Source organism: Fukomys damarensis, unplaced genomic scaffold (assembly GCF_012274545.1).
Source record: "Fukomys damarensis isolate Sample0158 unplaced genomic scaffold, DMR_v1.0_HiC HiC_scaffold_21, whole genome shotgun sequence".
Lineage (NCBI taxonomy): Eukaryota > Metazoa > Chordata > Mammalia > Rodentia > Bathyergidae > Fukomys > Fukomys damarensis.
In genome coordinates, this window is record NW_022900933.1 from 16,190,638 (window position 1) to 16,204,080 (window position 13,443).

At 39.9% G+C, this 13,443-nt stretch overlaps 1 protein-coding gene across 9 annotated transcripts in view; it reads left to right on the forward strand.

The window, feature by feature from the left end:
- Nucleotides 1–817: 817 nt before the first annotated feature.
- Nucleotides 818–13,443, forward strand: part of Ptgr2 (prostaglandin reductase 2) — a 35,124-nt gene continuing 22,498 nt past the window's right edge. Inside the window, exons 1-4 of one of the 9 annotated variants that reach the window (XM_019204298.2) lie at nucleotides 818–959; nucleotides 1,689–1,801; nucleotides 7,374–7,454; nucleotides 8,178–8,296. In XM_019204298.2, the coding sequence (XP_019059843.1) occupies nucleotides 7,418–7,454; nucleotides 8,178–8,296 (156 nt within the window). In that variant the 5' untranslated portion in view covers nucleotides 818–959; nucleotides 1,689–1,801; nucleotides 7,374–7,417. Of the gene's footprint in view, nucleotides 960–1,688; nucleotides 1,802–7,373; nucleotides 7,455–8,177; nucleotides 8,297–12,367; nucleotides 12,582–13,443 lie in introns of those variants that run through there. The other 8 variants (XM_010645463.3, XM_010645469.3, XM_010645467.3 and 5 more) reach the window with 8 other exon arrangements.

The following is a 13,443-nucleotide window of genomic DNA, read 5'->3' on the forward strand; positions in this document are numbered from 1 at the left end:
TTCAATTCCTAATATCCTGCCTCAGCCCCATCTAGTTTTTACAAGAAGTGAGAATGTTCCAAGGTAAAGATACCAGGAGCTCCAGCCTACTTGACTGCTATTCCCCTGCTGACCATGCTAGTCATCTTTTCAAGTAGTCTATTCCATGACATGTGCTGCACTATTAGGACCCACACGAATTCAATGTGAACAGCACTTCTTGTATGTATCTGCTAAAATTCTCTTAGGATTTGAGGTCCCTGGCAATCCAAAGCCGCCCTAGGAATAAACTTTCAACCTCGTCCACCATAGTAGGAGGCACCTACTAACTAATGAAATTGAGAAAGCAGCCCACATTAACTAATCGATTTCTGAGGAATTTGGAATGCTTTATGAAAGAAAATACTAAATATTGTCATAAAGACGCACCAGGAAGGGTTTTTGACCCCATCGGTGCCCTTAATTGGCTGAAAAATGAGTGGTTGGTTCAACCATATCAACTCTGTGGCCCGTGGCTGCCCCATCTACAAAGCAAGGGACAGGCCTGATTAGGGTTTCTGACAGCGTCAATTCCCAATCCGAAGTCCATGTGAATAAAATCCTTCAAGGACTGCTGTATATGAACTCATTGGCCAGGGCAGAATAAGTTGCTCTTGGATCCAGGCAGTTAGCGGAGCCACAAAGCACCGATCCTACTTAATTTATTAATGCACTGTGCTCACACTTGTTTGTGACTTATCTTTCCAAAGTCCGCATTTCCCTCATTCAGGAAAGGTAATAGCGCGCAAACAGCCGCCTGCGCCTGCGTAGTGGGGTCGGAGGACCAAAGTCGCGCGGTCAGCCTGCCCCTTCCTTCCCGTCAAATCGCGCGAGATCTCCCACCGGAGCCCGCAACCTCCGCGGAGGCGAAGCGACTCGAGTGACTCGCTCGCTGGTGGCCGCTGAGTCTGCGACACCCGAAACTGGGTAAATCTCGCGCGGTAAGGGAGGGGAGTTTGAACTAGCGTGAACCGGCTTCCTCCTGGAGCTGCTGGCGACCCTGGTGTTACTGCCTAGGACTGTAGGATAGGGAACACCCATTTTTCCTTTTTCCGTACTGGGGGGTCTGACTCATCACTTTGCGCTTGCAAGGCAGACGCTGCGCCACTGAGCTGCACCCTCGGCCAGTTTGTTTGTTTTAAAGAATTGTCGAGATAACCTCAAAGTTTGGACATTACTTGAGGTGCCCCTTAGGACTTTCATTTAACACTTGTCTGTTGAGCACCTACCTTGTGCCGGGATAGAGGGCGAATTTAAATCACTGCACAGCGCAGACACAAATCTTTATCGTGTTGGCGCCAACAATCTAGAAAGTCAGTTTGGAAGTCTGAACTAGAGACGCAGGTTAAGTACTGTAATTTCCTTATAGTGGTAGGTAGTGGAAGCCACAGAGCAAGGTGAGGTCACTGAGAAAGGGAAGAGCCGTGGTGAAGACACGGCAAAGGTCAAGAGACATTTGTACAGAATAATTTAAAATAAGGATAGTATCACTAAAAGATGTTAGAGCCTGGGGGTGCCGTTTAGTACTCTAGAAGAGTGCTTGTTTGCATGCAAGAGGCGCTGGGTTTTTTACTCTCCACACCACGTATTAGGACGTTCATGTTAGGGAAATGGTAGGTGAGTATGGGCTCTAGTGTTCCAATATCTGCCCTTTTCTCTACTTTTGACAGGAAACAGGCTGAGCTGAGAGAGGGGACTTTCCTAAGTTCCCGCTTACTAGAACCAGGACACTTAACTCTGCTCTTCTTTGTGTAGCGATCGTGCCCTTATAGGAGGCTGTAAGGTAGGTTCTCAACATGCTGTTTATGACAGGCACCCGAGAAATTTTTTAGTTGGTCATCCATTTGGTATTGTTTTGGCAAGTTACCTAGCACACTTAGGAACCCACTTCATATCATACTTGACAACTAGGATTCAGTTCTTGAACTCGGAGTATCTTATTTTAGATGTTAATTTTGTGATAAATCGAGCTCTTTATATTTTGAGTGTGTTGCTTGTGTTGTTGGGGACTATTGTACAGCTATCCTACATTAGTTAATTGTATTTGGCCCTTGAAAAATTTCTAATACAGAGGAAAAGAACTATAATAGTGTACTTCCCATGCTAATAAGCAGTATTTGGAGTACTCTACAATTATGTGTACTTTAAAGAAATAAAGCATACTGTTAAAAGTAGAGAAGAGGGCATATATGAAACCTCGTTTGGAAAGATTCCTTTGATTAAAAATTCATCATAGTGCAATTAATCACCACTAAGGACAGTTTGTAAATACTTTATTTGAAAAAACTTTGCTTTGTCACCCATACATGGCTTACATACACAATATGGTGATTCAGTGGAGATTGTTCCTGATGAAAAAAGATGCATGCATCATGACATTTAAGGATTCCTGTTTAAAAAAAAAGTGAAACAGAATCTAATCAAGCCTCCAGATCAATGCAGCCAGTCACAGGTATGGGGAGGAGATAGAAAAGAAAAGAAAAAAAGCAAATGACTCTTTATAAGGAAGCAGTCAGAAGACAAAGGAATGAAGAAACACAGCAATGGCGTGACACAGACTGGAGATTCAAAATGTAGCATGTGAACTTTGAATCCTGATTCCAGTGAGTCGACTGTAAAAAACATCTTTAAAGCAATCACAGGGATTTGAATATGCACTCAGTGTTATATGATGTTAAGGAATTACTAGTGTAAGACCTAAAGTCTCACTTCCACTCCACGGAGCGTGAACAGCCAAAAGGCCTCCACGATGCTGGGCCCTAACACCCAGCGAGGCTCCGCGAACACGACAGAGAACCGAGAAACCCAGGAAGGAACACACCAGGCTAGATGGTAAAAGACCTTTATTAGTCTGGCCAGACGGCACTCCCAGAGCCAGGTGGCTCAGAGAGGCAACTGCTCAGGGGCTGAGGTACTTTTTATAAGGTTTTTCTAAACAAAGAGTCAAGGAATTCACAGAACAAGACTGCAAACACATTGCTTATCTTATGCAGGAAATGTTCTAGGGTCACCTTTTGTCAAACCATTTGTCCCTGGGCGGGCTGTTAACCAAGGTAGCAATTAGCATATGAAGAAGCACAGTCTGGCCTATTAGCATGGAGCCACTTTAGCCTATTCAAGTCTTACACTAGTATTATTCTATTAGGTATAATAGTATAATCTCTGTTATGAGACGTGCTTACCTGGAGGAATTTTGGGTGATCCTGGGATTTGTTTTAAGGGGAAGCTGGAAAATACAGTTTTTATCTGAACAGCACTGTCCAGAAGCAAAGAATGGGTTTTGAAGCCAAATAACTGTGTTTGCTACAATTAGTGAGATTATAAATATATCCACTATAAAATATGATGCAGATAAGTTATATTTCTGTGTTCTTCATTCTATTTTACTGAATGTCACTAGCATCAGACATTTAGTTCTTTTGGGGGGTGGTGCTGGGCATCAAACCAAGGGCCTCATATAAGTTAAGCAAGGGCTCTCTCTACTCCTGGGCTACATCCCCCAGCCCTAGATAGTTACAGTTGTTCTTAATCAGTAACAACCCTACGCTAGGATAGGGTACCTGCAGGAAAGTGAGAGGTCACTATATATGGCTCTGTACTTAAAAGCCTGTTGGGGGGAGATTTTGCAGAAAGAGTACAAAATATGAGAAAATGTGAGATCTGGAATGAGAATATTTGTGTTTCAATCCCAGTTCCCTCCTTATCTGCTTTGTAATCTTGAGTACTATTTCTACATCAACTTCCTTTGTAATATGAGAACAGTAATAAACAGTCATCTCCCCATATCCACTGAGGACTGGTTCTGGAATCCCACTCCCTATGGATACCAACATTTGGAGATGTTCCGATTCCTTATATTAAGTGGAGTGGTATTTACACATAAACCCCACATATCTTCTTGTATTCTTTAAATCATCTCTATGCTACTGCTCCTTTTTTTTTTTTTTTTTGGTGCCAGGGATCAAACTTGGGTCCTTGCGCTTGTGAAGCAGGCGCCAGAACCACTGAGCTAAATCTTCGGCCCATCTAGGTTTCTTATAATACCAAATACAATATAATATAAATGCTATGCAGGTAATTGTTAAGTAGTTGTACTGTTTAGGGAATAATAAAACATTTGTACATGTTCCACACGGACTAAATATTCTTTCAAAATGTTTTCAGTTTTCAGTTAATTGAATATGCTGATGCGAACTTAGAAGAATGGGGCCTTGGCTATATTTATAATATAATTTTTAAAAGAATAAGTGATAAGGGCTGGGGGTTTAGCTCAGTGGTTCTGGTGACTGCCTCGCAAGCTCAAGGACCTGAGTTCAATCCCCAGTACCAAAAAAATAAAAAATAAACAAAAATAAGTGATAGAATCTCTGAAAATTCTTTGTGAGTTAGTCATCATATATAAACAAGATGTTAAAAAAGATGTGAATACCTGTAGTCCCAGCTACTTGTGAGGTTGAGGTGGGAGATCACTTGAGCCCTCAAGTTTGAGACCAGCCTGGGCAGCATAGAGAGACCTCCATCTCAGTCAAAAAAGAAAAGAAAAAGACTATTATATGATGATTATTTAACTTTTTGGGGATATATAAACTTCAGTTCTGTAAGGGATACTATATAGGATACAGAGAAATCTGAAGACATTCAAGGAACCTGCCAATTTAGACTAGTTGAGTGGAGTCATGTAAATGAAATTAAGATGTTGTTAAGTGTGTAAGTGTGCTGCTGTGTAGAAGCTTTACACTTGGAGATGGTGCTGATGGCTGTGTATATTTCAAGGGTGTACAAAATAAGTAATCAAAAGTGGGTGTGATGGTGCACTGTAATAATCCCAGCATTCTGGGAAGCTGAGGCAGGAGGATCACAAGTTTGAGCTCAGCCTAAACAACTTGGTGACTTAACAAGACCCTGTCTCAAAATAAAAAATGGAGTGGAGATATAGGAGGTGTGACTGATATATATATGGTGAATATTATTGCTGGGCATAGTGGTACATACCTGTAATCCCATACTTGGGAGGCTGAGGCAGGAGGATTACTGTGAGTTCCAGGCCAACCTGAGCTACATAGTGAGTTCAAGACTCTCCTGAACTATGTAGCAAGACAGTGTCTCAAAAATAAACAAAATCTATTACAGTAAAAGACACACTGTCATAATCCTCATCAAAATACTACTTGCTTCAAACACATTTATCCCATCATTCTCAGCACTTTCTGATTTTGTGTTAAAAATATATATATGGTTAAAAAAAATAAAACCAACTAACAACAACAACAACAAATATATATATTATGGTTAATGTAGCTGCCAAGTGCCATTCAGTGGAAAGGCAGATTCATAAAAATATCAGGGTGTGTCCTCACCCACCGTATTCACTATATCTGGCAGTGTCGAACTTCTGGCTCTTCCCCCAAATTGACCACGTGGGGTAAGCATTTTTAATCTATTCAGGACATGCAGGGAGCCACAAGAGTGCAACTAAAGACATTCACAAAAGAGGAGAGGGGAATGTTCTGAGGGGGATTAAAGGCAATGCATCATTTACTGTAATAAATTGTTCTTTATTTAAACATTCACTGTATTGCAAAGTCCTTGGTTTCAATCCCCATTACCACACAAAAAAGCAGTTAATAGAATGGCTTTCCTTTGGGCTTCACAACGTATTAGGTACTGAAGATAGTAAAGTATCTAATGAGAAAACACAAATGGTATGGAAATATATTAACTTAAAGAAAAATAATTTTAAAATATTATTTGTGGGTAAGGGATTTAGCTCAATGGTTCCACTGCCTGCCTCACAAGTGCAAGGACGTGAGTTCGATCCCAGGTACCAAAAAAAATTTTTTTGTATAATATTTTAAAATCAAACACATGTAGAATAAAACTTTTAATAGTAAATAAGAATCTCATGTAACTGGGTTTGAATCTTGACCACTTCAGGTAAGTGCATAAGCCCTTTAAGATGCAGTTTCCTTATCTTTAATGGGGAAATAACACCCAGGAGTTGTCAGGAGTTTAAATGAGATTATCTATACATTCACATCTCTGCTTAGCACGCAGAAACACCAGGATTTGATTTTATCATTTCTACTGATGAAGCAAAGGGATTTTCAATAAATTAGTTACAGCACTAGATTTTGTTGCTTTCATTAGCTCAAATTGTAAACCTTAAATAAATAAATCTTGTTCTGTACAGAATTTCCTGTAAGATGAAGATTTAAAAATGTTTTGGGGCATGGTGGCATGAACCTATAGTCCCAGATACTTGGAAAGCTGAGGCAGGAGGATCACTTGAGTTCAGGGCCGGTCTGGGTAACATAGACTTGTATCAAAAAGAGGGAGGAGGGTTTTAGTTTACTCTTCTCTTTGCTGAGACAAAATACCCAATACCCATAAGTTAAAGGAGGAAAGGTTTATTTTGGCTCACATGTTGTAGAGGTTTTAGTCCATAGTCGGCTGACTCCAAGGCAGGGTGGTGAGGCACAGGTTCATCACAGAAGAGAAACAGTTTATGGTGTGGCAGGCAGAAGGCAGCAAACAGAGCCTGCCTTTCCTTTTTATCTCATCCAGACTATAATTCTTTTGGGTGATGCCCCCCCCACTTAGGGTGGGGCTTCTGTTTTAAGTAAATCCATTCAGTCACATTCAGAACTATGCTAATTCCTATCAGTGGACTAATTTAATACCATAATCTCTTAATCCCAGTATCACATGCCCTAGATCCAGCAAGCTCTGAAAAGCCCCCTACCCCCTGAGTATATAAGGCCTTAGGGGGATATGTAGATACAAGCTATAATGGGGGGATTTAAAGTATTACTTTTTTTTTTTTTGATACTGGGGATCAAACTCAGGACCTTGCACTTGCAAGGCAGGTGCAATGTTACTGAGCTAAATCACCAGCCCAGTGTATTACTTTTATGGTCAGCAAAACTATAAAATAATTTCCATTTTGATAAATGAATAAAACAACTTTTGAAAAGTTGGTTATGACTCAATTAGGCAGTTACGTGTTTTGCTGCTAGATTAACCAGCTAGCTCTGGAGAAATATAACTTTGTTTTTCTTTTAATCAACCCATGCTGGGACGCTTAATCATGATGGTGTGAAGATAAATGTGCTTGAATTATCTGAGGCCAAAATGAGATTGCCTTATTCACTTTTAGTGAACTTGTTCCTATTAGCTAAAAAGTCTAACTAGATTTGCTTTAGGAGCCAGTCTCTTGAAAGAGAGTATATCTTTTTTGGACCCTAGGTAGGATTTTTTTCCTCTCTTAATTCAGAAGTACAAATGGACTTCTTTTTTAATTTTTAAATTGTTGAATACTTGAAATCTTTTTTGATTTAAATGTTGTCTGTTTATAGGAGTTATTTTATATAGAAATCTTGTGAGATCACTGCGTGGAGTGATGATTGTACAAAGAGTGGTCTTGAATTCCCGACCTGGTATGTATTCATCTGTGATCACTGAAAATTCTGGTCTTTGATAATTATTAATGCAAGTGGAGGAATAAAAACTAATTATGGTTGGGCATGGTGACACATGCCTGTAATCCCAGCATTTGGGAGGCTGAGGCAGGAGGATCACTGTGAGTTCAAGGCCAGCCTGGACTACATAGCCAGACCCTGTCTCAAAAAAAAAAAAACAATAACACCCCAAACCAAAACTAATTATGATGCCGGTATGGTAGATTAAGGTGGTGATATATCGAGACTGTAAATAATATTAGAAGAAATCCTCTAAGCAGTATAATAGTGGTGAGATAAGGTATCTTGCAGGAAAGCTTACCCAACATTTTATTTTGGCTGATGTGTTTATTCTTGCTAGTTTTTAAACCTCAATTCTCATAATTTTAAGAAAAGTTGAATGTGATTTTTTTTCACTTTTCAAACTCCTATAATTTGACATTATGTGAAATGATTTGCCTATCATCATTTTATTTTAAAAAATTACAAGCTGACAGCAATATTCAAAATATAGAAAAAGAACAAAAAATGATGACTTTTAGAATTTATGTAGATTCATCTCTGCAGTTGCAGAGAAGTTGCAAGACTATAAATTTACTCATGCCTGTTTTAAAAGAGTGTTCTCAGTATTAGGGTGACCTTTTAAAAAAATAATTATATAGGAAAATTACTTTTGACTTTATATTTTTGCCTTGATTTTAGGAAAAAATGGCAATCCAGTGGCAGATAATTTCCGAATAGAAGAAATCAATTTGCCAGATAATATCAATGAAGGGCAAGTACAAGTTAGAACTCTTTATCTTTCTGTGGATCCTTACATGGTAAGAATCAAGATGTTGTGAGTTGGTGAAAATACTTCTGTTTCCATGTCTTTGCATTGGAATTTTACTGTGCAGTCCTTATCGCAGCAGTTACATCTTGATACCGTAAATTATAGATTACCTTTCTTTTTATTTACTGGTGTTATTAGGAATGGTGTAGAAGGCATAAGATGTAGGGGGTTTAAAATGCTGTGCCAATTTTGGGGAACCTCCTTCTGGGGTTTTCCAGCACAATTGACAATGTGATTAACAGGGTGCTGAGTCATGTCAACAGCATCTAATGCACTTGTCTTTCCCATTGTCTTAGTTACTTTCTTCTTGTTGCTTAAACAAAATACTGGGCAACAAAAGTTAGAGGGGAAGGGGTTTATTTGACTTACAGTTCCCAGAGGTTTCAGTCCATGATCAGCTGGCTCCAAGACAGGGAAGACAAACAGGCATCACAGAGGAGAAACAACGTGGTGCACAGGAAGTAGCAAAGGCAACAAGAGAGTTTAATAGCATCTTTCTGCCCCTTTTATCTTACTCAGACTACTGGGATTGGGGCTGTTCCAAACCAGTCACTCACATATAGTGGTTTAGTAATTAGACACCCTTAATCCCAGCATCACACATTTCAGATTGACCTACCTCTGAAAAAGACAGCCCCACCTCTTCCAGGTAAGGCTTTGGGGGAACATCTAAACACAAGCCATAGAACCCATAATTCACTCTGTTATAGTTGGATGTGTGAAATGCAGTCCATATGCATGAATCTTCAATGAACTCCAGGTGAAGAAACTTTACTGCAGGTCAATGGTATTCATGCTTCCTGGTTTGGAATTTTGGAATTTTCCAAGGCAGGCTCAGGAGTCTTTTCTTATCTTTGTTTCTGCATAGTAAGTTTTAGGACAAGGGTGTGGGGGCACAGTCCTGGGGTGTTGCTCAGGTTCAGGTGAGTGGAAGGGAATTGTCCAGCCAGGAGGGGAGAGGAGTGGCCTCGTAGACCCAATTGCACTATTCCATTAGTTTAACTTTTTTTTTTTTTTCCTACTGGGGATTGAATTCAGGACCTTGCACTTTCGAGGCAGATGGTGGCACCACTGAGCTAAATCCCTGGCCATTAGTTTTAATCTTACACATACGGATATTATTTTCCCAGAATAAATTGTTAAAGAGGCTATCTTCTCTCCCAGGTAATTTTTTGGCCCCTTTGTTAAAAATCAGATGGCTGTAAAAAAAAAAAAAATAAAAGAAAGGCCAGGCGTGGTGGTGCATACCTATAATCCCAGCACTTGGGAGGCTGAGGCAGGAGGATAGTTGTGAGATCAAGACCAGCCTGAGCTACGCAGAGAGTTCCAGGTCAGTCTCAACTACATAGTGAGACCCTGTCTCAAACAAACAAACAAAGTCAGATGGCTGTAGTTGTATAGATTTCTGTCTGTGTCCTCTATTTTATTCTGTTGGCCTACATGTTACTTTTTTTGCCAGTACCATGCTGTTTTTGTTACTGTGGCTTTGAAGTATAATTTGAAATTGGGTTTGTGATTCCTGCAGCCTTGGTCTTTTTGCTTAGGATGCTTTGACTATTCTGGATCTTTTCATATAAATTTTAGGGCTGTTTTTACTAGTTCTGTAAAGAGTATCATTGGAATTTTGATGGCGATTGCATTGAAGCTGTATGTACATTGCTTTTGGTAATATGGCTATTTTAACTATTAATTCTGCCAATTCACGAACATGGGAGGTTTTTTCATCTTCTATTACTGTCTTCAACTTATTTCTTCAGTGTAGAGGGCTTTTTACTTCCTGGTTAGATTGATTCCTTAATATTTAATTAATTTATTTTTAAAATATTATTAAAGTAGACTTTAAAAAGAAGAAGAAACAAAGCCGGGCATGGTGGCACATGCTTGTAATCCCAGCACTCAGGAGGCTGAGGCAGGAGGATCACTGAGTTTGAGGTCAGCCTGGGCTACAGAGTGAGCTCCAGGTCAGTTTCAACTACATAGTGGGACCCTGTCTCAAAAAACCAAAGCAACAACAAAAAGAAGAAGAAGAAAACAAATCTCCCCAGTGGAAGCAGTTCCCCTTTAGTCTTCCTGCTCCCTGTGGCTGCTGTTCTTTATCCTGCCAACTTTGTTCCTATAAGGAACAGCTTTACAACATCCTGTTTGTATAAAGACAGTTTATTTCTGAGTCTGTTTCTCTTTACCCAACCAAGGCCCCCAAGATATGCTGTATTACAGACTGTCACTGTGTGAGAAACTGCCTTTTTCTGCTTCTGTAAACTTGCCTGCCTACCCAGAAGTTTCACCCTAGACCAAGCCCTCTTTGGCAACTTGTGTAAAACTAGAGCGCTTCCCTTTGTTCTGGGGTGTCGCGAGCCGGCGACGCAGAACACTGTCCAGCAGTGCCTCAAACCTGAAAGAGCAGCAGGGTGGAGATGGGGCAGAGAGAAAGGAAGGATGCCAAGACAAGAGTCTGATTAAGGTGATGTTTATTGCAGGCAGGCATCAGACTTTTAAAGCAAAAAAACCACAAACTATTATGGGCTGGGATTACCATAGTAAATGAAAGTTCACACAGGAAAGAGCAAATAAGCTCAACAAAAACAACTATTATGGGTAGTAGTAACCCAGACAACTACACGTCTGAAGGTCAGAGATAAGAAACTGCAACTTTCAGGAATTCCACAAAGGAAATACACCACCTTCTAAACTGGAGAAACTTAACAAATATGGAGTTACTAAAATTAACAATACTTACAACTAATAATCATGATTCCCACACTGGGCTTAGCCTTTAGATTTGAGTCTGCGGAGCGGGTGCATACCTAAATAAATCTTCCTGTTTCTGAGATGTTGGTCCCTCCAATCTCTTAAATTCTGCAACATTATGAGTGGAATTGTTTTCCTGATTTCTTTCTGAGTTCATTATTGGTGTATAGAAAAGCTATTCTGTATCCTATCTTCTAATAGTTTTATATTCTGAGCGCTAACATTTAGATCTATGAACCATTTTAGGTTAATTATTGTGTAAGATATAAGCACAGGGTCTGTATTAGGGTTCTTCAGAGAATGGGTCAACAGGATATATGATATGATTTATATATAATATATATTAACACATTAATATATAATATATAGAATATATATATTAATTAGGGGAATTGGCTCAAATGGTAATGGAGACTTAGAACTCCCATAATAGGTGCCTCTAAGATGGAAAAACCAGAGAAGTCTGTAGCATGGCTTAGTGCAAGTTGGAATGCCCAAAAACCGAGGAAGCAAATAGTATAACCCTAAATCTGAGGCCGAAGTCCAGAGAGCCCTGGGTATTGTAAGTCCCAGAGTCCAAAGGCCGAAGAATCTGGAATTCTTATGTACAAGGACAAGAAAAGAAGAGTGCTCACTTCAGGAGAGGGGGAGAAGAGAGAGAGAGAGAAGAGAAAAAATGAGAATTAACTTTCACCCATTTTTTTGTTCCCCCATCCCCTACCACTGTCACCTTCCTCCTGCTGACCAATTGGATGGCACCTGCTCCACCCACTTAAGGACAAATCTTAGTGTATCATCTCATATGCGTTGTGTTGTGAAAACACCCTTTAGACATATCTAGAAGCAATCTTTTATGAGCCATATAGACATCTCTGAGTCCAATCAAATTACAACCTAAGATTAACCATCCCAGAGTCCAAGTTCATTCTTTTACATGTGGATATGTGTGGTAATCATGATTATTAGTTGCAAGTATTGTTAACTTTAGTAACTCCATTTTGTTAAGTTCCTTCACCTTAGAAGGTGGTGTATTTCCTTTGTGGAATTCCTGAGAGTTGCAGCTTCTTATCTCTGACCTTCAGACATGTGGCTGTCTGGGTTACTGCTACCCATAATAGTTGTTTTTGTTGAGTCTTTTTTCCTCTTTCCTGTGTGAACTTTCATTTCTGTAAAGCAGCTGTTAAGGTTACTATGGTAATCCCAGCCCATAATAGTTTGTGGTTTTTTTTGCTTTAAAAGTCTGATGCTTGCCTGCAATAAATGTCGCCTTGATCAGACTCTTGTCTTGGTGTCCTTCCTTTCTCTCTGCCCCATCTCCACCCCGCTGCTCTTTCAGGTTTGAGGCACTGCTGGACAGTGCTCTGTGTTGCCGGCTCACGACAAGTGGCGTCCAAACAGGGACCTGAATGAAGCGGCGATCAGTGAGCAATCAGTGAAGCCTGCTGTTAGAAAGGGTTCGGCCGAACCGAAACAAGGGGGACACCGCTGTCTGGAACGCGTGGCAGGGAAATTCCTCGGAGAAGCAGGTACCAATGGGGCACATAGGATCTAAGATGAAATTCAGCACAGCCATTCAGTCTTTACTCAGTGAGAAAGGAATTAAGGCAAAGAAAAAGTCATTGTTTCAATTTCTCGATTGTGTGGACGAAACTTGTCCTTGGTTCAGTGATATAGATGAAATAACTGAAGATGTTTGGGCTAGAGTAGGAGGAGAATTAAATGAAAAATTAAGGAGTCATAATTCTGACAGTGTACCAGCCATTACCTTTTCTTTCTGGTCTTTAATAAATGAGTGCTTACAAAAAAGGGATGTACAAGGCTTAGATAAACACCTCAAAAAGGCCAAAGAATCCTTAGAGGAATTAAGAGAAGTTAAATCACATAATTCAGAACATAAGGAGAAAGAGTCAAAATTGTATCCTGATCTAACTAAAATTCAAGAAAGCTCCTCAAGAGTCTGAGGGAGAAAATGAAGATAATAATGATTTTGTAGGAGCCATATTAACTGCTCGTCCTCCTCCCACTGTTCCCGTCGAACCTGATATAGAGAATATAAGAGAAATAAAATACCCCAATTCAGATATGATCTCAGAGGTAGAACAATTAAGGAAAAGAGTTCATTTATAAGAGGAAAAGCAATTGCTCCTTAGAAAATTAGAAGCAATAAAGATAGATAAAAAGGTTATATCAGACGGGGAAGAAAGACTCCATAAGTTCACTCCCCTCCAGATAGCGCTGAGAGAGGCCAACAAGGAAGGAGAGGACTTAGGCAACTTCAGCTCTTATGCTTATCCAGTTATTGAAGAATTAGATGGCCAAGGTAACAGGGTAAGAGGGCACAAACCCATTGATTTCAAGATGGTCAAAGAATTAAAAACAGCTGCAGCT